We start from the raw sequence: 23,461 nt of genomic DNA on the forward strand, positions 1-23,461 counted from the left end.
AAGCGGAGGGACATTTCGGCGTTAAATTGAAACCTACGAACGGCGTAATTTGACCAGAGGCCGGGCATCCATCTCCATCGGGCCCGGCGGCGGTTACTAATCTGGCGGCGGCGCCGGCGGCCACGCGGCTGCCGCAGCCCGGCCGGCTGCCCGTCGGCCATTGGTCCGGCATTTGGCACCGGAGCCAACGCATGAGGAGAGCGATTGCCAGGGGCGGGTCGCTGGGGAGCAGCGCCTCGTCCGTGGGCGCAGGTGAGCAGGTGCACCTCTCCGTGCCTGGAGGCTTCACGCCAATCTGACGACAAGCGATCGCCGGTGGCAGGTGGCGTGTCGACGAAAAAAAACAGGATATATCAAGGTGTAGCTAAGGAGTCAAAACAAGGGAGGGAGCAACACTTCTTTGGTGGTAAAATGTCATATTCTTATTGTACAATTTGTACTTTATTAATGTGTTTTTGAAGACTACCAGCCAAGAGGTCACACAGTGTGAGCAATTTCTTCATAGCAGCCTTCGAGCACGGCATTTCCAAGCAAAACCAAGGTCAAAACCGTAATTGTTTGCGCGGCATTACTGCCAAAACTGCGACATCCCGGCTTCAAAACGAACGTTATTTTGAAATGAACGCCCCAACGAACATACAATGCGGTGGTGCCCCGTCTGCAGCCGTTTGCCGGATCCCGGCGCGTTTCGGCGCGTGCGGTCTGATCCCCGATGTCGCCGGTGTGTATGTGACCGGAATGCCAGGGCTCGTGCGGTCTGCGCCACCGGATATTCAGTCGTCACCAACGACAGCTGGAAAATGGAAAACCCACCGCTTTTATTCCATGCTCGTTTGCCCTCAGAATTGAAGACAATCTGCGTTAATGACGGACAAAAAGTACAGACGAAAGACAGTTAGGAGAGACATGCGCGAGGAGCATTAGTTGCTGCATACCACTTCTTACCTTATGTGACTAAAGCGCACGTGCACTTCTCGGCTCCAGGTAATTCCAAGGTAAGGCTGTTGAAAGCCTGTTTCTTGATGAGACATCACTCGATTCTGTTTGTGTTGTTTTTATGCCAATCTAAAGAAACTAGATGTTGATCGAAAATTTGCCGTTCCAATCGTCGCAGGACGCGTGGTTCGCGAGCAATCTGCACCAAATGTTATGGTGGTGCTGAAAGGCGCCCGAGGCCATGTGCCATTGCTATCCGTATTCTGCAAAATAAATTTCACGTCACTTAAAAACGTGCTATCATATGCGGATCCAACATTATGTTGTTGTACCTCGTTGCTGATAACGTATACTAAACTGAGGCACTGTGTTTTATGGTTATGTCAAATTGAATAAGCTGCCTCAAATATGTCATACTGTTGCAAGATCTGACACCGCATGGCAATGCCCTAGTTGCTGCGTACGTTGAGACGTACGTACGTATCAATGAGACAATGTCAAGCATGAGCATTAAGGCGTCGGGATCCTCTACTACTTATTATTTAATTCTCTTTATATTATATCATTATTTTTTATATTATGTTATTTAATTCTCAAAAGCATGTGTATAGACCTCAGGAATGTTTCCCGTGGTGCGATACTTGAGTCCTGAAGCAGCAAATTTCTAGGAACCAGGCTTCATTTTCAAGTTTCGGCACATAATATTCAGGCATTCTGGATCCGGTTATGAGTTTTATTGAAACATTTTCAGCACCCAGCATCCAGCACCCCCTTTTTGAAATTTTGGTGAAGCATCTTTGAGATCGCAAGCACCTTTGAGATCCGGATGTTTTGCCACATTTCTCCTCGGGTCCAGTTTACGGAATAAAGGTTGCAAAATAATGCCAGGGAGTGGTGCTTGTTTGACATTCTCAGCACCACATGCGTAAAATGTTATCGACCTTCTAATTTCTACCGAACAGGAATGATTAAGACTGCGTCGCATACTTATTTATAAGGACCTTTCGCGCTCCAGTAAAATGTGTTGTCAGCATTTTACTGATAAGGGTGGACAACGCAATCTTACAGGCAGCACAGTCATCTGTGTGAAGAGACTCGGGTGATACCAGACGTATTTGACTTGGGCTAAGTATAAGATCGAAACAAATTATGCGCGGGTATATGACGACGTTAAATTCATCGCTGCTAACTTGGGACTAGATGCATTCTACAAAATTAGTTGTTTTAGTAAAATAATCGAATAGAATAATAGAATGAAAATACTATATAGAAAATAACATGCGCGTATCAAAAGGGTAAACAGCTTGCTTTCGACGACTAGCTGAAAGCCTACCGCGTACCACCATTTTGAATTTCGGCGTTAGGTTCTGCGCAGCGGCCGGCGCCTCCCGCTCGCTCGTCCCCCGCGCGAGCACCTTCCTGCCGGCCTGCGTCGCACGCTCCACTGAGCCCGGACAGGGGCCTGTTTACCGAGCGGGCCCGGCTGTCGCCCGCACATGCCCCCGGCAGGCCCCGGGGCCCGCCGGCGCGAGGCCGGCCCGCGTCCGGCGCCGGCGCCGCCGAAGAGTGGCCCGACGACGCTGAGGCTCTCCGTGCAGCTGGATAGTGGACGACGACGGCATTGTGAGGAAAGCAATTACGGTGTGTCGCTGCACCCACATCACGGGTAAACTGGGTCATTTGCATGTAAGTGGCACCGATAAACTCACATCGTGTTGAGGCCTGGAAGGTAATGCTATGGCGCGACGAGACATTGGCTTCACGGTTAGGACCGCGAGGACGCTAACGCCGCGTCGTAACCGGGACATTGCATTCAAAACGACAGCTGGCTGCTGTCGTGCCGGCTGGGCCGGGTAGTTTCGGCTAGGCGGGACCAGGACGCGGCATGTCGGTGAGGTCGGGATATTGGGGTCGCAGTGGGACCGTCCCCATGCAGAGTGCACTGCTCCAGTCCACCCAAGGCTGTGTGGTCTGCCTCCCGAATAAACACAGCATGCATAAAACATTCGGCAGCCGCGGCCGGCATTTTGAACCAGCCGCTATGATAAGGGTCGCACGGAATAGCAATGTGACTTCATTCTCGGCTTCGTGACTGGGGTCAGCTACGAGGAGCGCGATAATGGCCTACCATTCAGCGCCACCTTTGTCCACCCATATGTCTTCATGCTGAGTGGAAAATACGGCGTTGGAATTGTTGGTTCGAGTTCTGTGGAACTCACATGTTCGGACGCACAGCATTATGGCTGGGGAGATACTCTCGAAGTGAAGGTGGAGCTCAACATATTTTTGGAACGGCGAGACACCACTACCATTATGCCACTTTTTGTTATCGTGGAAACGTCCAGGCATCACTCGCAGTCACGCGGGATGGTGAGCCCCGTCCTAAGCGCCTCAATAAAAGACTGTTTGGTACATTTGCTTCATGGTCCACGGTGGTATGATCCCAAAGGACGGTCGGAAAGGTTTAAGAAGTAGAAATATCCTAGAAAATGTTTTACCTTACAAGCAGCTTCATCATAATATTATGTGATAAAACCACGCGGAACAGAGGAACATCCAAATGCCTTCTCAGTTGCTAATTTTCGTTCTAATACGTCTTACAAGCACTTGGATCTGAGAAACATCTAGAGACCTGTTCAGTTGCTTAAATCCTTAAGTCTTAACCATTGCTACACCTTACGCGTAAATTTTCAAGTGGTTTATAGGCACCGCCTGCCTTTTTAAAATGCTGTAAAAATGTATGAGGTCGGGCGTTTTAAGCAATTATTTAAAAGACATTTAAATGTTTTTGTACCACAAGCACGCAGCTGATGGAGAGATTCAGGAATGTGCTAAAATTTTGTGCTATAACACGCTGTTCGAAAGTTTCAAAATTTTAATAACTTATCATTCTTGTAGCTCTCATAACAGTTAGGTGTTCGGTCTCATAACATAACAATCGGTGATCATTCTTGGTCTCCAATGATGCGTTGTCAGCGTCGGCTGCACAGTCGCTCCAGGCTGCCAACATATCTATGCATTTTACAAAGGCATGGATGAAACCTGCGTTATGACGACCATTTACATAGACAGTTATTGTAAAGCCACGCTACATTTACTCCTACCTCCGAGGCACCGTTCCTGGTCCACATATTCTGAGGATGAGTCTAAGTGTTTAAAGACGTTGCACGTAGCGTGGCTTCCTGTCTGTGATAACGTTCAAAGACTCCCACGTGAGCGAACGATTTCCCCGCATCAGAAGGGCGGCTGAGGCTTTTACTTACGGTATGGTGTCAGACAGGAAATTCAGTCTTTTTATCTTCAATTGTGTCATTTCGCCCACCAATTTATTAGTTTCATTTATGCTTTTCATTAAGTATATTTTTTCATATACATTTTCACTTATGATAAATCGTATCGGAACGATTTACTCTGTCATCAATCTTGTCAATATTCATTTTTTGTCAGTTGTCAATACCGTGATTTCATAATTCATTTCAGGGATTGTGCCTCTATTCCATTATTTATTCCCGAGCTAGACTTAAGCGTCTGGTTGCAGTTCGAGCCCACTATTTCTTCACTCCTGGCTAACCACTCAAGCGCCGTCTAAACAGCTATTACGCGCTAATTATTAGTCACTCTCGGGCATTTTATCCCTTGCACGGCCCAGCGGCCGCGCCATTCCTTGTTCGGCGCCGGGCATGGCAGCCGGTATGGCAGCCGGATATGGCAGCCCGTAAAACGGTGGGGACGGCTTAGTCAGCTCTCGTGGGAGCGCGTGTTCGCCGAAGCCGGACGACAGACCACCAGCCCGGCGTGCCGTATCTCCAAATCAGACGCGGAGGCGGCGCGTGTCGAGCGAGGAACGCAGGCATAGTTGAGCAGAGAGAGGCCACGGATGCTTCATGGCTTCCCTTGCTAGCTCATAGCAGCTAACCAGCGATTGGGATATGTCATGTTCCCAAACAAAAAGACCTTAATGTGTTTTCTTGCACTTCGATATATATATATATATATATATATATATATATATATATATATATATATATATATATATATATATATGTGTGTGTGTGTGTGTGTGGCCGTGTGTGTGTGTGTGTGTGTGTGTGTGTGTGTGTGTGTGTGTGTGTGTGTGTGTGTGTGTGTGTGTGTGTGTGTGTGTGTGTGTGTGTGTGTGTGTGTGTGTGTGTGTGTGTGTGTGGTGTGTGTGTGTGTGTGTGTGTGTGTGTGTGTGTGTGTGTGTGTGTGTGTGTGTGTGTATTTGAAATTGACTTCATCTCAATGTTCGGAAGATGGGGGAGACCCAACACTCTCTTCTTCCGCTGCATATTCTCGTGCCTGTGGGGACCGACGACAAAAGGCAAAACAAATCGAGAGAGCAATGCAACAACTGACTGGCGGGATTCGTGCAGCGCATATCGCAGGCCATACCAGAGAAAACGCATGGAGCAGACCAGGCCCATATCACTGCTGAAGGTCTGCCGGAAGTGATCACATACCGTGGTGCTGAATGCCATCATACCATTCCATGCGTGTCGAGTGACTTATGATGCTAACATAGTTGGAGAGAGCGTGCGCTTGCAGTACATACGCCTCCGCCTGGCACACTCAAGTCTTGAAGCGATGTGCCTCAGGCAAGAGACGCAAGTCTCTTCACCACCTCGACAGAATGGAGCATCGTTATTGCGGGGCGGAATGGCACCTCTCAACCAGCGCAGTACAAATGTCCTTACAGGCACATAAATATGTGGTTGGGGCGTATAGGTGGGTGTGGTTGCCATCATTCTCCCTCTTCTTCCGAGCTTTGATAAAACTTAGCATAATGTTTACACATGGTGTTGGAGGAAAAGAGGCGCAAAAACATCCGTGAACACGCGCACTGGCTCCCACACCAGTGCACGCACGGGCCATGCCCCTTCCCCGAGCGTGTGCCAAGTCCAGCGTAACACGTCGGCGGTTCCCGTCCGAAGCAGCCACCGTGTCGGCAGGCACAGCCGTGGACCGGGCACGGGCCGGCCGATATTGTGTGTCGGCTGATGGATGGGACATGCAAGGCCGCCTCGCGCACCCGTGGGCAGCGGGCGGCGGGCAGCGGGCGCTTATGGAGCCGGTAACCCGCCGTCCTACGGAGGTGAGATGTGAAACTAACGGAGTCGGTGAGTTATGACTCCGGCAGACCGACGGCGAGACGACTCACGCTCGAGACGATGGTGACGTAATATCGGAGGCTAGAGCAGACCCAAGCGCGACTTCAGCGACGCCGGCAATATGTTGCGGCAGTGCTATAATAGTGAAAGTCTTGTTTCACACATTCACAGGTATTAACGAAAAAGAACTTCAAATCCTGTGACATGCTGAAAGACGTACGCTAAAATGTGCAAAATCCTTGTAAAAATATGTGGGCAAACCCTGAGCTCCATGGTTTGGGACTGAAGGCAGCGTCATTCGGCACGGCTCCGGCCCGCTGAGCACGAAAATGCCTCCGAGTGAAGGCAGTCACCACTGGAAGGCTTCCTCGCAATTAAATCAGCCCTGCCAATAAAACGACGCCGCCACATGCACTCGCAGCTGCACAACTTGCCACTAATGCATGCTCGGGTCATCCCGCCAACATGTGCCGCATGTGACGGGTACGCCACATTCGCGATCAGGCGTGAGGCGCCTATGAAAATTACAGCTGTGCTTTTGCAGTTCCTTTTAGCGTAAATCGAAGGAATTCACTCGTTCCGACCAAATGTCCCATTCAATCGTTCTAAACAATGATGTTCACAATCAGGCGTGAGGTAACGATTGCCGAAGCCAAACATGAACAGCTCTCCTGCTGTGCATTGTATATCAGCCGTCTGCAGACGTTGCCTTCTTGTTCCCAGAGCTCTCTCATTAGGCCGTTAAAAGCGGTTTATAATAGAGTGGAGTATATTCCGGGTACGCACGCTCTTACAGGGCTTATGAGATTATCCGCGATCTGTTTTCACTACCCGTTCCTGGAGACTCACGGGTTGGAAAGTCCATACCAGACGGTTGGTCACTGTCCCCTCACACACCCACACCCACACCCACACCCACACCCACACACCCACACCCACACCCACACCCACACGCACGCACGCACGCACGCACGCACGCACGCACACGCACACGCACACGCACACGCACACGCACACGCACACGCACACGCACACGCACACACACACACACACATACCTACACCCCCCCCCCCACACACAGATAAATGCAAATCTTGAAGCCCACTTCGGTATGTATTGAACCGCAACTGCCACCCTTCGCTACGCAGGCTGTGGCACATGTTCCTGACGCTCCAGAGGATTCAAGATGTTTTAGTTTATAACATTATACAAATGAAGCTTGGTATTTACTTCTTTGCTATTCATATACGATGTAAAATTGTTGTTAATGCCAATTGCCTATTGATAACACTCGTGTACAGAAGTTTTCAAAGCTAGCTGTTTATACAGGTTAATCCAAGCGTTTAGTTCTTGAATTCCCAAAAAGGAGATATCAAGTTGTTAATCGGAAACCCCGTGTCGTCCCGTGCTTGCTCGATTTGGAGACTCAAACATGCAAATTTAGCCAGGAGAATGTGGGAATTGATCATGATTGTGCAAGGTCAGTCGCAGAATGCCGCGCTATGCCATTCCATGCAGGCATGCAGACATGAGCGCTCGCCGCCTGGCCAGGCGGAGGCGCGGCGGCGTTCAGCGCATCACTTCTGCCGTCGCGGGCTGGGGCGCCGTCTGCCCGGCAGCTGGCAGCAGAGGCGCGGAGACGTTCCGTGCGTCACATCGGCCACTCGGACGCCGCCGAGGCGGACGTGGCTGAGCGGCTCCGGCGCTGATAAATAAACATTCCAACCCGTCGGCAGCCGTTTCATCGGGCGTGCACCCTTCGGGCCGCTGTGTAAACAGACGTGTGCATGAGGGCCTCATGCTGCTATAGCAGTTGTCTGTACGTACTGTGGCGGAGGCGCGTTGTCAGCGGGGACGGCCAAAAGGCTTGCCAATGCTTCACAAACGGTATCCGTTGACAGACCTGAGCTCCACGGCAGCGTGAGTGCGTTATGTCGGCGGCCTGTGGGCTCTGCCCCCTCCCCCGATCTCCGAATATGTTAAGCTTTAAATAGCAGCTTTGGTGTGCGCTATGTCGCGCGTCGGTGTGTTCATCACAGCAAGCTGACACTCAAAGGCGTGCGTGCGGCTTGAGGGACAAGTGTGGAGTCGTCGTTGATTTCGTCGCAACATGAGAGCGGAGCTTCGGTGGTTGGAGGCGTCGCTCCGCTTCGCGAATGGGAGGAAGCTCAGACAATAGGCGCCTGATTAACGGACGTCATCGTGACAAGGCGGGTACAGCTGGCCTTCCGAGATTACAACCAACAAAGATGCCGTTCGCCGGAACGGAACGATCCATCAAAAAAGACAATCTATTTGCAGCAATTCTGACCAAAATAAGCTTGCAGCCCACTATATGCCTATCCACTGGGTCTCACTTCGCTACGGTGTCTTAAAGGTGAGCACCAACACACATCAAAGTAGCCTAAGTTTCATAACATTTTCTAGGAATTAAGAAGTCCAAGCTGAAATGCAAAATTCTTCTTGCGATGACTGTTTGGTTAAGGTATAAAAGGCTTAAGGATATTACCGAAGCGCTTTGCCCTACTTGTTGTATGTATTATAAGTGCTCTGATTGTTCATATCTTAAATACGTTACTGAAAGATGTATCCATTTTCCTGAATGTGTTTTATTTGAATAGCTTTATGTCTTATGACATTTTCACGCATTCAACTTTATTTGGAGTACACGAATCCGACCGCTCCACTCAAGATAAAATGACTGCAAATATAAGTAAACGACGCGGGAAGTTCTCACCAAGATGGTGAAATGCTTAGTTTGAAGTGAATGCAGTCGCTGCCGAATGACTCGAGCGCCCTGTACCAGCGCGGGTGTTGAGACGTGTGTTCTTCTCGATCAGGGAATCAAAGCGTTGCCGGCCCGAAGCACGTAAGCACAAGCCAGCCGCACGGACGCCGCGCAGCGGGCTGCTTACGCATGACCTCCGGCAGGCGGTCACCGGCGTCGATGGCACCGCCGTCGCACTCCATGTGGCAGCCCTGGCGCGTCCCCGCAGCGCCATCTGGCAGCGCCCGTGCACCGCCAGATCGCGTCCGAGCGGCGACGTGTGAAATGCGCCGGATAAAGTCGCGGCGACGCTGATCAATGGGGGCGGCGCCTGCAGGCCGTGTCGGTGCCGACTGTTTGTGCCGCGACCACGCCGCCGTCGACGCCAATTCCGGGCACGCCGGCGCCAAACGATCCCGACACCCTCCAGGGCACGCTCGCAGAGCGCACGGCGATCGCTTACCGGACGCGAATTCGCCGCGCCGGCGGAAATCCTCGAGAGGCGCTCGAACCGAACGTGGTTAAACGCACGGGGAGCTCACCTGCGGAGAGTGTGATGTGGAGGGCGCGGAGATTGCTGCGCCCGTCCGCTGGAGGTGGTCCGTGAGTCAGGTGGCCGATGTGCCGCGAACCCTTTATCAGATTTCCACATTGCATGTTGTGCGGTCGGAATTTTAATGCCCGCTGGCCCGCGCCCTTCATTTTCGCCCCAGCTGCCGGGGCTGAGAGGCTTTTAACGCGATCGCAGCTGTCGGGTCGTAATATGTATGCAACGGTCGGTGCCGGACGCATGCTAAGTTCTTTCCAAGCACGTCGTCTGGTCGGGAGTCGCTGAGGAGTCGAGACAATAGTTTCCGGGCCGGAATGTGACCTGGCTGGTGACGCGCCCAGTGCGGCGGTCCTCGGCGCCGGGCTGGGATGACGGAGGCGCGGTGTGTCAGCGCGTCTATGGCGCAATGGCCCTGGGTGCTGCCTCCGATCTGGGCGCACCATATCGCCGCTCTCTCGCCGGTGTTGCGGTTCGTCGCGCCGAAACAGAGGCGCGACCGACACCGGCGGCTGGAGCCTGTCACGCCCTGGGAAAATGGCAACAAGGCGTGGCGAAGCCTGACGAAGCCTCGCTGGGGATAGACGCAGTACGTGGCCTTGAATTCCATGCCCTCGGGCATGGTTTGGCCATCCGGTTCATCGTTATGCCACAGGCATGCCACGCATCGATTGACGTTATCACCGCACTCGAAGCTTACAAGTAAATCAAAATACAGCATTCAGTTCTTTTCGGTCTTCCGCAGTAGGGCTTTCACAAGCGGCGGTCGTCTGACGGTTATACTGCCGACCTGGTCCAGAAGCATACGCTTACGGAAGGTTGCAAGTGATTAACCTGCCAGAGGTGTTCTCCCCGCTTGTGGTCTCTCTGCAAGGTACACTGTGCCTTTTGCACAATCAGTGGCCGAAATGGGTCCACCCTTGCGGTTGGGGTAATTGTGACCTGCTGATCACGCCCTTCACGGTGCGCTTCTGCGGATCGGGTCACATGGCTTGTGGCAGCTCATATGGGGACGAGGTTATGCGGCCTTGGGCAAGATTGTCTGGGCGCTGAATGGTCTCGAACTCATTTCTCTCATGCCACAAACACTGATTTGGTGGTTGGCGTGGCTGTTTCTGTGAGCTGTTTATTGCTCTGTGTTCGCTGATAGGGCTGTTTGAGTCGGGGTAGCGAAAGCAAAGCCTTTCATGGTGTCACTCCTTATTTACGAACCAGCACCAAGAGCCCTCGGATGGGTTGCCGGTGGCGTAATGGGTAGGTTGCGCGTCGAAGGTACGAGGTTCGATTCCACGCTGTGGGTGAGAAGCGGGCGATGTCATATAGCATCAGCTGCTGAGGTCGTCCTAAGGCCTCAATTATAGAAAGAGGTCTTATCGTTGGATGCGCCATCGCGCTCAGTTCTGATTGGTGGCGTTTGGCTGATACGAGCCCTTACTTGTCAAGCACCCCTGCACCTTCATCCGTTATTACTTTGTAAGTGCTTTCTTTCCGCGGACAGCCCTGCCTGTAAATGTGAATCATGCGACTAGCGGTCAAGGTAAAAACTGAGTCTGGATAATCTGTCAAGGAGGCTTTGAAGGCCATCCCCTCGTTCCTTGGTTTCAATTGCCATCTAAGGTGAGATCCCGCACTCCTCAAATATTTCCGACAGCCAAGCTTTTGAAGTACACATTCAATCTTTTATTCTGCTCGGATCTGATAACACCGGGTTATAGTCTTGTGATTGCGGGGCCTCCACCGCAGTAGCCTCTAACACTGGAAAGGCTTTTAGCCGTTGAAAAGTGCACTAACTTGAGTCAGAACTGTATTTTATCGAATCTTTGCATCATATCATTCTTCATTCTTCTTCAAGCGAGTGTAGGGGCGTACAACCTGCCAAGGTATTTAAAAGAGCAAGCGGAATTGAGTTTAGATAAACGGTGTTATTTACGGATGCAATCCAAACTACCGAACCGTTGGTTATCATCACAACAAGCTTCTTCTCCAGCCCCATGTGTTCCAGGTCATTCAACACATTCTAATGCATTATGCTATACCAACGGCATTTATTTAGGGTTGAATTTCGTTATCATTCGTATGTAGCATACAAACGAGAAGATTATGAAAGCCGACTATCTGTCAAGGCTAATGCGAGCAAACAGTTTTAAATTCCTCAAAAGATGATTTCGAGATTTTAGCCGGAAACCCCGTGTCGTTTCGTATTGTCTCGATTTGGTGACCCAGATATGCAAATCGAGAGAGGAAAATGTGAAAATGTTAGTAATTGTGTGAGGTCAGCCGCACAGTGGCAAAACATGGTATTATATGCAGACAAGAGCGTCAGTTCCAAAATTAATCCCTGATACCACTGTACCTTTCTAAGAAAGCTAGATGGATATCCTGTATCTCAGCAGATTCAGCAGAACATTTGAAATATTCTTGAAAATTGCAAGCATGATCCTAAATATCAGACAATCATTCATCAAATGCATGTAAGGTCATAGGCACGTTGGCTTTCAGCAGATTCAAAACTGGTATTGGATCTAGATGAAATTTGGAGGATCATGGAGAATCCTAAGAGATCTCTTGTTTAATACAGACGCTTTCCTTCTTGATAAGTAAATGCCGTTCTTTATTGTGTTACTGTGAATATTGCCGTTTTTAAAACAAAGTTGACCCATTTCCTCGAGAAGCAGATTCGAGAGAAGTTAAGTCGTCGGACCGACGGCTCCGTTCCCCATCGTTAAGTCGTCGGACTGACGACTCCGTTCCCCATCGTTAAGTCGTCGGACCGACGGCTCCGTTCCACATCGTTAAGTCGTCGGACCGACGACTCCGTTCCCCATCGTTAAGTAGTCGGACCGACGGCTCCGTTCCCTATCGTTAAGTCGTCGGACTGACGACTCCATTCCCCATCGTTTACATAAATCAACGTCCCTGGGCAGAAGAAAGACCTTTGGCCGTCTGAGGCTGAGGTAGAAAAGTGATAAATCTGACACAGCTGAAAGCCAGCCCCTGGAAACTGGATGGTAACACGTGAGGATTGAGATAACGTAGCTTAGCTCCACTTCTCGTGCAAGTCAATCTTAAAATACTTCATACCGAATTGGATCCTGAAAGATCTTGTGGCAAAAAGTAACAATAGATCCTTGATCTTTGGAAGACCTGCCGACAAAACTTTGCTGCATTCACACCGACAAAAAAAATCCGAAGTACATCTGGAAAGACACTATCCTATGGAATACATCTCAAATGCATCGCTGGTACCGGAAATTACAAACTTGTTGACACGCGTTCCGGCGTTGCTTTGCTGTAGTTCGACGAGACAGCAACATTGATAGCAACAGCAATATGCTTGCAGAATGCTGCCGAGTACTAACGCATGGCTGTGCATTTTCATTGTTTCTTCAAAACTGCGAGCAAAGCCCATGAAAAAGTTGGATTCCGAAGGATTCCGGAAATGTTGCAAATGAACTAGGATCCTCAGAAGACCCTTCAACAATATGTACCAAGAACGTTGGATCTCGGACATCCCGGCGTCCAGAGGCCAAGCCCCAGATCGCGGGAACCGCTGCCCCAACAGCAGCCTCACATCGCTACACTTCCAGCCCGAGCGATGACGTCGCACCGCTCCCAAACAACCACCGGCGGCGTAGAGCCAGCTCAGCGGCGCTGGCAGCCGGCCACGGCCGCCTGGCGCTGTGAGCGGGCGGCCCGCACTCCAAAATAGCCGGCCCTGGAGCCGCCCCAGTCTGACCCAGCCCGCGGCGGCGAAACCGGTCCGAAAGGCGCGCGTCGCCGAGCCAGCGTGGGCAGCGCTTATGGAGAGTGCGCGCCTACTCGTCCATACGGATAGTGCCGCTCCCGCCCCCTGAGAGGCGCAGTGTTTGCGCGGGCGGCTGCAGCTTCGGAGGTGCTGAAGACCGGCCGGTGGTGGTGGTCAGAGCCGTGTGTGTGTGTGTGTGCTGCGAGACTAGTCGGCGGCGGCGGGACGCCTGGCGACCAGGGGTAGTGAGGCCCTCCTCCGCGCGGGGACATTCTATCCAGGGAGCCCTGCTGAGGAAGTGGACTCGGTGAGGCAGCAGGAAAGCCTCCGGCTGTGAGAGGCATCTCGGCTGAGTGACCCTGCTGAGCGCGGCGGAGCGCCAGCGGGCCCGAAGACCGCCCCGTCCGCCACGATGGCGCGCGGCCGCGAAGAGCGCGTGCTCTGCTTCCGTGACTTGCGTGACGTCACGATGGCCATCGCTGTGTTGTTCATCGTACTCAGCTTGGCTGGCATTATCATGTCGCTGGTGGTGTGGACGGCGCTGCTGACCGCCACCGTCGAATACATGGATCGCTATAACGACCCGGCCGAATCGGGATACGACTCCGACTACTTGGTGACCAGCACGTGCGCAGCCGTGCTCGTGATCTCTGTGATCGGGCTGCTGCTGTCGGCGCTGCTGCTGTACGCCGCGCGCCACGTTCGGAAGCCGCTGGTGCTGCCCTGGCTGGTGTTCTACGGCCTGCTGTTCCTGCTGCTGTCCGTGCTGGCTGTCATCTCGCTGGTCATGGCCTGCATCGCCGCCGCCTCGCCCGGCATTGTGGCTGCCATCATCGAGATCCTGGCCGTCGTCGTGCTCTGGAGCTGGTTCGCCGCCGTGTGGGCCCACTACTACACCATGTAGTGGCCGCCTCGGCGCACACAGCACAGCGCTTCGCCGCGTGGCCGTCGTCCGACCGGCCGCCCGAGAAGCAGCACCCACGACAGCGCAGCGTGGCTGCGGTATCGGCGTGAGGGCAAGTAGCCGCACCAAGTCACATCACTAGCGCGTCTTCTGGCCCGCCGCTCAGTCCCGCTACGGAAGCATCCCACCGACGCCACAGCATAGAGGCTGGACATGCTACGTGGGCACGCCAGAGCGCAGCTGCCTGCGTGTGGCACAACTCAAGCGCCACTCTTTGGGAGAAAATCTAAAAAGTCTCTGCCAGGGCCGCCCTCACGACGCAGGTGGTCAGAGTCGGAGAGCAGCGGGACAGGCGTGGGCGTGTTTTCGCGGCGGCGATTACGTCACCGGTGCATTCCTGTGAAGCTTGTGGGCGGTAGGCATCCAGTCCTGCAAGTGACGCGGCAGATTCAAGCGAAGTGACGTCATCGTTGGCGAGCCACGTGACCGCGCATGCTCGTCCAGCGGCGGACAACGTAACCACTGTCAGCACGTCAGCTCGCTTTCGCATTTTCGGCCAACCAATTCGCCAATTTTGCGAATGCCAGCCGGCCTATCCGGTCCAGAATTTGCGTTCCGTATTCCGTCGCTCCTGTGGTCTGCTGCCGGATGCCAAGTTTCGCCGGAGGTTGCCGGAACGCGGCGCAGTACGGGCATGCCCGCCTGCTGGAGCTGGCACCGCTCCAGGACCGGCTGACGGCGAACATAGCCTCTGCAAGCAGGCTGACGGCGAACATAGCCTCTGCAAGCAGGCTGCAGTCACTGTCCGCATGCTGAGCGAGGTCTTGGCAGAGACGTGCTGGACATCATTTGCATGCATCACAGTGTATTGTCCAAGGATTTCCTACATTTTGCCAGCTGATACTTTTCTCTGTGATATCCTTCCCTCAAGTGCTATGTACAGAAACTCGCATCTTAATCGGGGCGTCGGATGCTAGAGGGCGGCGTCTGATACAGAGCGATGCCATTTGCTGCGGCCGGCAGGGACCTGGACGCGGACAATAGACCCCGGAATGTAAAAGCAGCATCAAACATTCGTAAAAGCCGGGAGCTTCGACGAGGAGTTTGAGCTACATACCATGGCGTCCGTCCACCCGCGGGAGAGAACAGTTGTTTGCTCCCTTTTTAACCTCCACGCCCAGGTGCACCCTTCGCTATTTGAACACAAGCCTGCCTCATCCCAATCCCCCCCCGCACCGCTGGCTCCCCCACTTTTCTGTCAGTCGGCGAGGGAAAACGCGTCAGTCACCGACCCCTCGCGCACGCCCTGCTCCTGCTCGGTCGTTCGTCCGGACCCTGCGCAGATCCTGCGCATCACGACAGAACAATGGCCGGGGTCGTCCCCAGTCGGGCGGCCGCTGGCCGGTGACGGCTGCGCTCGCCGCCCACGGTCGGCGTCCTCGGTATGGGTACAATGACGTCACAACGCGCGCTGCTGCTTGGGACGCGGCAGATCAGACGCCGGTGTAGCTCTAGCGTTCCGCTGTTTGGGCCGTCCGTGGTGCTTCAGAAGTTGCGCTCACCAGACATGGGTCGGCGTGGCGAGGTGTTGGTGTGTTGAGCGTGTTCGCTGTGGGATTTGGTATACCGCTGCACGGTCGTCTGTTGTCCGCAATAGGAGAATTACTGCGTTTTTACTGATTAGTGGCTGTATGACCTCTTACTAAGCATGGTCACTATTATAAATTGATGAGGTACAGGCTTTCCATAGCGGGCAGAACGTGACGTTAATGACGCAATGACAAATGCTGTGAAGTTTAAATTAGGAAACAGCAGGCTGGTCGATGACATCGCAGCATGTACTAATGCACGTTTGGTCATTCAATGCGACATGAGGGAAGGATACTACCGACAGACCTAATGCTGTTCGTGACTGATGGGGTAACGAGGCATGTAAGAAGTGTCAGTTTTCCACGCTATGCTTTAATGTTTGTCTACAAGCGTGTTAAACTGTGTAACATTTGTGTGTGATCCATGTTCAAACGCTTTACGCTACGGTAGGGATTGCGTTATGCGTCGGCCTATGCCAGACGTAATATGCATATGTTATCTAGCACATTGTTAACTGTTCTGAACCGTGCACGTGTGCAGGTGGTGTTCATATGCGTTAGTCAACAAGAGTGTGGAGTGGGCAATTCACCCCATTTTATTGAGGCCAGTAAACAAAATCCAGCTCCTTGGCAAATCGATGTGTCATTTTATTTTGACAAACAGTCCCGCTGCCACACAGTGGGCAACCGAAGCGATCATAAGCTCATTTGCTACAATACATATCCCCAGCAGGCCAAACGGCACACCTAAACCCGTTTACATTTGAGAACGAGGTCTGTGTGCTTTCAGCAGCCAAATTTTATGTTTTGATGCGACGAGGTGCCGAGGCTTAACTCTCTTGATGTTTTCCTATGCATTTTTGCATGTTTGTAACTGAAAATAGTGAGGGATATCTAAGCGTGGAATGTGGAGAGCTTTAAAGTTATCACCTTTTAGATGGCAGCAATTATCTAATCGATTCCATTCTAAAAATCTAAAACAGTTAGCTCCCCACATTTTTATGGCAGGTATGCGGATGAGAGAAGGCAAATCCACATACAATTGGCCCAATACCTTGATGTTCCGCGGATTTACGAGGTTTTTCACATTTGCTTTTGAACACATGCCTCGCACATATAATTTTTTGCCATTTCACCAAGATAAGCAAGAACCTTATTGATGACATTACTCGATGTTTGATCAGTTTAATTTTCTGGCATAAGTTACTATTTATCGACATAGGCTAATGTTCAATGCCATCCATATGACGAAGATTTATTGACAACAAACGCGTTTCGACTAATGCCTCGTTTTAGCTTGAGTGTGATTGTGATATGTGTAAAATACAGCACAAAAACTAACCTTTTTCTTGACAACGCTCAAGACTACACGTTTCCGTCATCTCAGGAGAGCAGATGGTGGGCATAATGATACGAACGAGACGCGTCACCAGAACCAAAGCCAATATAAATCAGAGGTCGAATCGCTACCGCTGAAGCGGAAGCAAGCTCACTCTAACTCAGGGTCCAAGTGGAGAGGATCTTGCAGCATGCCAGACAGTCCCATGGAGGTATTAGACCTATGACGAGTATATGACTCGCAGCTCAGACGACCTGCATCAGCATCGTTTGTTTAGCAGTGCAGCGCAGCAGCACAGTTCGCCTCGGGCATTCATCAACGCCCTTCCCACATGGCTTGCAACGTGAGAGGATTTCACGGCTGATATTCTGTGGATTGGAATTGAAACATTGCTAGAGATGTGATATTTGCTGAGGACGCACGAACACCAACCAGTGGTGCCCATAGTGAAAGTTAGATAGCAGAACTTTTAAAGTAGAAAGCCATGCCCGGCCTACGGCGACCGTCTCACACTGTCAACTGACGCGTCCAATTAAATGCCACGGGACCAACTATTTCAATCCCCCTGGAAACCCATCCGCATAAATAAATTGCTTGCAGACGTCGAAGCGTCTTTTAACCAAGTTTAAGCACTTCAGTTTAAACTAAGTGCTATGAAAACGTAGCATTGACCCGCAGTTCATTGCTGTCACGTTGACTAGCCAAGACTGAATCTTTTCTTCAAGAGTTTTGAGCAATTGCTATGATTACTGCTAATGAACACTATTTTATCATGACATTATTGTAAAAAAGAGCAATAATGCAAATATCATAGTCCGACACGCTTACAAATGGCGTGTTTACCCTTTATTTGCAATGAGAAAGTAGCTCTCTTGACTTCGGAAAGTTGTGTATTTTAACAAATTCCTTCGGTGATTCCGAATGGCTTTCCGATACTGAAACCAAAATGTGTATTCTATTAGTGTTTACTTCTTTCTTTTGCCTACTTTGAAGGCGGGCCTCTCAACTGTTACTTACTTTTACTTGCTTGTGACTATATTTAATATCTTCTTTCTTAGATCTTTCTACTTTCTTACGTCCATTTATGGGTTAGTGCGCCATGTAAACAGCTTCTCTGATGTCGTGTCATCGATGAAAGGTGTGTACAGCGCAACCGTATGAAATCGTCGAGCCAGTCAGACGGAGGCCTCAACCCGGAGGCCTCGAGTGAAGCCACAGTGAGGTCGCGGAAGATTTCAGTGCTTTTGGTTTTTCCTAACTTTGGGATAGCTCAGCATCAGTTTCCAATTTTGGACTCATTTGGCAATGACTCTGAGTAAGATGTTCCATGTCAGCTTTATAAAGGTGTTCCATGATGATGATGGTTTCAAAATGTTTCAGCTCTGTCAGTGTTTCGTAGGTTTTCCTTGTCAAGCCTCGCAATTCCTTTTCTTGGTTATTATTTGCCACGATAGTCAAAACTACTCTGCGTGTAAGTGCTGAGTACATGGCTTGACGGTACCATCGCCATTTTAGGTGTCGGCTGAAATTACACAGCCCACGGGTGAAAGTAAGAATAGGACAATTTGGGAGGTTATCCAAATAACGAAACAGCTCTGCGGCCTAAAATAAGGTAATATCTATGCAGTCTTCTAGAATATTATGTAACGATGCTGTTTTGAGTATGCAGTATGAAAATAAGGCTTTAGAAAGTAAAACAACAACTGGAGCCTGCTATATCCAGGTGACTAAAATTTATCAGTCTGCCACATAAAGCACTGCATTGTCTATTTTTCGCATTTTAGCTTTAGCTGTCTCCATATGTCATTCTTCTGCACACTGACTTACAACAGAAGCAATGCATCAGTGCACACCAACTTCACTTAGAGCAACATGAGTCTCAAAGCTCTCCATGCGTTGGATTTTCAGAATCCAAGTTAATCCAGCCGGCCAATCTTACATCACTTCCACCAGCTATTTACATGTTTTCCAAATTTTAAATCGGCCTAGTCCACCTCGGTACACCTAACTGCCGCAAATTAACTACCGCAAATTATTTGAAGGAGAGTCCGCAGCATGTTCACGCATCTCCGTCCGGTTTAAGCCGTGGCCGAGCTACCTCCTTGCCGCTAACACATAGACTGCCTGAAGATGTGGCGCCACACTGGTCCTAGCACTTGCCGCAGTGCGTTCAAACAACGTCGTGCTCCCTGCTAACATGCTGTCTCTTTTTTCGAGAAAAAAGGATATTGTGACACTCAACTGCAGTTTGTCTTGAAACAGCCGCTGAGTAATGGACTATCAATGTTTGTTTTTTAGATTTTCGTTTCTGATCGAAAAAGTTAGGACTGCTTTCTTCAGTTGAAAGCTGTCATGCCTGCAGGACAATCACCTTCCAGCTGCTGGATAATCATTGTTCATTTGGAGGTAATTGACTCGAACAATCCAGTGCGAATATAGCATGCACGGGGACATTTTCGGCAACTGAATTGGCAGCAACTCTTCAGTCTTCTTCAGTCCACTTGTGCCAGCCACCATTTTAATGCAACCATCCATTTCAAATCCGTACCTCTGAGTCTGAGAGGTTTCTCCATCAAGCTTAGTTCAGCCCATGATCTAATTGAAACCGTATATTTATCCAATCCCTTAAATAATTAGTGTTTCTCTGTTTGGTGTTGTGTGCAAAAATGAGTGCAAAAGATGGATCTGTTACAAATAGCAGCGCGCGTATGCATTTCATGCACGCATACGGCTAATTGATATCGTATTTGCCAATTTGGTGCTGCTAGCAAAACGTTAGTGGAGTACTCACGTAGTTCCCGGGCACGCCGCTCCCCCATATGATCTCCTACGTGTAATAAAAGGTGCAGAAATACGTGTTGACTATTGAAACTCGATGCAGACACGTAACGTTAAACAGAGCGAGAACATGCGGGGCAGTTTTACGATGTGCAGCATGCGTTGCGTGCCGGCGTGCTGTGACGCACAAAGTTAGCTTCCTAAAGGATGCTTGTATGCTTACTTTTTCCGTTGTGAATTCCGGCATACACCACTGCGACAACGGAAGCAGAGTAAAAAGGGCTTCCGCCACATTTTCATGCGTTCACCTACATGCATATATGCAATGCATGCAGAACATGGTTCTGCTTCCGATGGTGCGAGCGATCCTTAGCTGATCTGAAAGCACATAATGTGAATTATATGGGATATTCTAATGCATCGACTATTGTATCTAAAAGTAAAGTGAGATGCTTTTCGTACACTTAGCTCATTGCGCACCTGCGATGTTGCTTCAGCGTGAAGTCGGAAAAAGCAGGACGTCGAGAGTCGCGGGTTGTTGAACCGTCTTTGGCGCCAGAATTATGTCTTCAAATCAATGCACGTCAACTTCTGGTGTTTTGTAATAACACCGGTACACTCCGCTGATCCATGGATTGGTCACATTCAGTTACGCCAAATTTCTAGTGATTCTTTGGCAAGAAAATGCCAAGTCTAAAGACAATCTCCATCATGGCAAAGAGCCCGCTGAAGTTACCAGGCAACGCACAGTCCCGACGACAGGGTTGGGCCGTTTGTCAGGAGTATGGGCTCCTGGGTAGTCTTTACAGCTGTAATAGCGCCGTTAAAAGAAGACCCTTCACCCGGATACGCCAGTCTGCTTCGCAGTTCGCAGACCTCGCACTACAGATCCCACGTGCCTTCCCAAAGTTACTGGATACAGTCAGAGCACAAGCCCCTATCGGTAGTCCAGGGGCCATTGCGAAACTAGAGGACAGCATGCCCATTTGAGGGTCCAACAATCCGATTTGGCAAGTTGAAATGGCTATCCGAAACGGTAACGGTGTCTTTTGTTTTGGTAATCTGTTTTTAGGCAGTGCGATGCGTTGCACGGCCGTCCTGGCCAGGGTCTACCGCCGGCGGATTAGTGTTTCCGGAGATAAGTGTTTTCTCTGGAACTCGCGCTTGGTTTCTAGCTGTGGGTAAACAAACAGAGCAAGTTCACCAGCCGAGGACCTCTTAAAGTCTTTGGCATGGTGTTTATCGTCCGATCTCAGAAAAAACACCGCAAGTGGTGTGCGTGGGACGGTTATTTTGAACTGTAGCGGACGCAGCAGATTCTTTTTTTCGACAGTCACGCCGGCGCCATCAGCCCGACTTTGTCAGCCAGCCGGTGTCCATTACTGCCCTGCAGCCTGGACCGCGTCGCCCCGAACTTATCCCTCCTCCCGATAACATCACGGTAATTGCTTTATAATGGGCATTAGCGTCCGTTGGGCCCGGCTGGAGACCCCACGGGCCGGTTCACACGGCGGGCATGCCCCGCGGCGGCGCCGCCGGCCCGGCCGGCCGCCCCGCCGACCTGTCCGCCCAATTACGCAACGCGCCGTTCACCTGGAGCCGGGCGCGGGGAGGCGGCACGCGGCGCCGAACAGCGGCCGGCGACGCGGCGTCGGCGGCCGCCGGTCGACCGCCAGTCGTGCGAGACACCGCTCGGGAGGAGCGCCGCTGCGCCGCGCGGACGCCGCCGCTCGGAGCGAGCCGGTGCGAGCGAGGGCGGAGAGTGGCGCGGGCCGGCGGCCGCGGCCGAGCCATGCGCTCCCTGCCGGCGCTCTGTTTGCTGCTGCTGGCGGGCTGGGCGCGGGCCTACTTCGTGGTGGTGCCCGCCTCCACGCCGGTCGGCGCGGTGATCTTCGAGAGCGGGCTGAGCGGCGCCCGCCACTACCGGATCGACCCGAACAGGACGCCGTCATACGTGCAGCGGCTGGTGTCTGTGGCGCCGCGCACCGGCCAGCTGTTGGTGAAGCGGCCGATCCGGTGCGACGGTCTATTCTTTCCCAACCCGTTCCTGCTGCACGTGGACTCGTGGACGGACGCGCCGCACCACGTGGACTATGCGTCGATGGCGGTGCGCGTGTATGTGGTGGGCGCCGAGTGCGCCGACAACCGCCGCCAGGTGGTGGAGGAGTTCCTCAGCCACGGATCGCGCAGCGCCGTGTCCGTGGCGCTGCCGGCGACCGGCGCGGAGAACCAGATCTGCCTGCGGCGCGGTCAGTTCGTGGTGCGCTTCCGCGACCTGCTGCCGGTGTCAGCGCGCCACTGCCGACTCAGCTTCCAGCGCGTCTCCGACCCGCGCTTCGCCATCGAGCGGCAGGGCGAGGACGTCGTGTCGGTGAAGGACCAGTGCATCCGCCAGCCGCTGTGGCGCGTGGTGGTGTACTTCAAGCTCGACTGCGCCGACCCCGAGCAGGAGTCGCACGCGCACACGCTCATGGTGCTCTTCCACCGGTACGTGGCCGAGCGGGGCGACATGCTGACGCGCATCCGCCGCGAGATGGCCAACCAGAGCCCGTTCTTCGACCGGCCCTCGTACGTGGTGTCGGTGCCGGAGGGCCGCGACCGGGGCTACCTGGTCACCACGCTGGCCGCCAAGGACCCGGAGGACGGCCCGCTTACCTACTCGATGGTAGCCGTGCTGGATTCGCGCTCGCAGGGCATGTTCAGCATGGACGCCGGCACGGGCACGGTGACGACGCTCGCGGAGCTGGACCGCGAGTACATGCCGACCCACTACTTCAAGGTGACGGTGGCCGACAGCGCCAAGCCCCCGCGCACGGGCACCACCACGCTGCAGGTGACCGTGGAGGACGCCAACGACCACACGCCCGCCTTCGAGCAGGAAGACTACGAGACGTCCGTGCGCGAGTCGACCAGCATCGGCTCCACCATCCTCACCGTGCGCGCGACCGACGCCGACCTCGGCGACAACGCCGCCATCACCTACTCGATCCTGAACCCGCAGGGCGCCAACGAGGCGTTCCGCATCGATGGCCAGACGGGCATCATCAGCACGCGCCTGCCGCTGGACCGGGAGGAGCACGAGTCGTACCAGCTGACGGTGCAGGCGACGGACCAGGCGCTGCCGACGGCGCGCCGCTCGGCCTCCGCCAGCGTGGTCATCAACGTGCTGGACGACAACGACAACTACCCGCAGTTCAGCGAGAAGTCGTACAGCGTCAGCGTGCCCGAGGACCTCGACTGGAGCGGCAACCCGGTCATCATCCAGATCAGGTGGGCACCTCACCGGCCGGCGGCGGGCGCGAAGATTAGATGTGGGCTACTGGGGTGAAACATCAGTCTAGAAGCGCCTGCATAGGGATGACTGTCAGCACATACGTCAGTGAGGTATTGCTTCATGGTCTTAAGATTTTCGTGAGGTGCCCAGATGGTGCGGAAATACTTCAAACTTGGAGTCGACGGTTGGAGGAACGACTTGTCGCCGTTTGCGAGTGATGTCTCGATATTCACTCACACAGCTATCATTTGTGTAATATGTCTCACTTATTTTCACCAAACGGTCAGGTCCTCATCCAAAGACCATGTACGTCTAAAAATGCGCCTCCCACCATATTTCGAAATTAATCTTCTTACCGATGGCTTTCGCTGTTAAGCTGCTTTTGGAAAGCCTCATCTTCGAGGCCATTTGGTGCCGGAGGACGCGCTTAAGTGCGTTTAGCAGTACGCCCCC

General features: G+C 52.3%; 1 protein-coding gene and 1 long non-coding RNA gene across 2 annotated transcripts in view; one reads left to right on the forward strand and one right to left on the reverse strand.

Moving 5' to 3' along the window:
- Nucleotides 1–221: 221 nt before the first annotated feature.
- Nucleotides 222–1,361, reverse strand: LOC119107047 (uncharacterized). The gene is made up of 3 exons (XR_005095188.1): nt 946–1,361; nt 641–793; nt 222–295 (listed from the first exon to the last, which is right to left on the reverse strand). It is a non-coding gene; the product is annotated as an uncharacterized LOC119107047 (long non-coding RNA).
- A 20,119-nt stretch (nt 1,362–21,480) lies between these two features.
- Nucleotides 21,481–23,461, forward strand: part of stan (Protocadherin-like wing polarity protein stan) — a gene marked incomplete at its 3' end in the record, with an annotated part of 64,591 nt that continues 62,610 nt past the window's right edge. Inside the window, 1 exon segment of the mRNA XM_037231866.1 lies at nt 21,481–23,004. Coding sequence (XP_037087761.1) covers nt 21,527–23,004 — 1,478 coding nt within the window.

Source organism: Pollicipes pollicipes, unplaced genomic scaffold (genome assembly GCF_011947565.3).
Source record: "Pollicipes pollicipes isolate AB1234 unplaced genomic scaffold, Ppol_2.1 Scaffold_6686;HRSCAF=7923_pilon_pilon_pilon, whole genome shotgun sequence".
Lineage (NCBI taxonomy): Eukaryota > Metazoa > Arthropoda > Thecostraca > Pollicipedomorpha > Pollicipedidae > Pollicipes > Pollicipes pollicipes.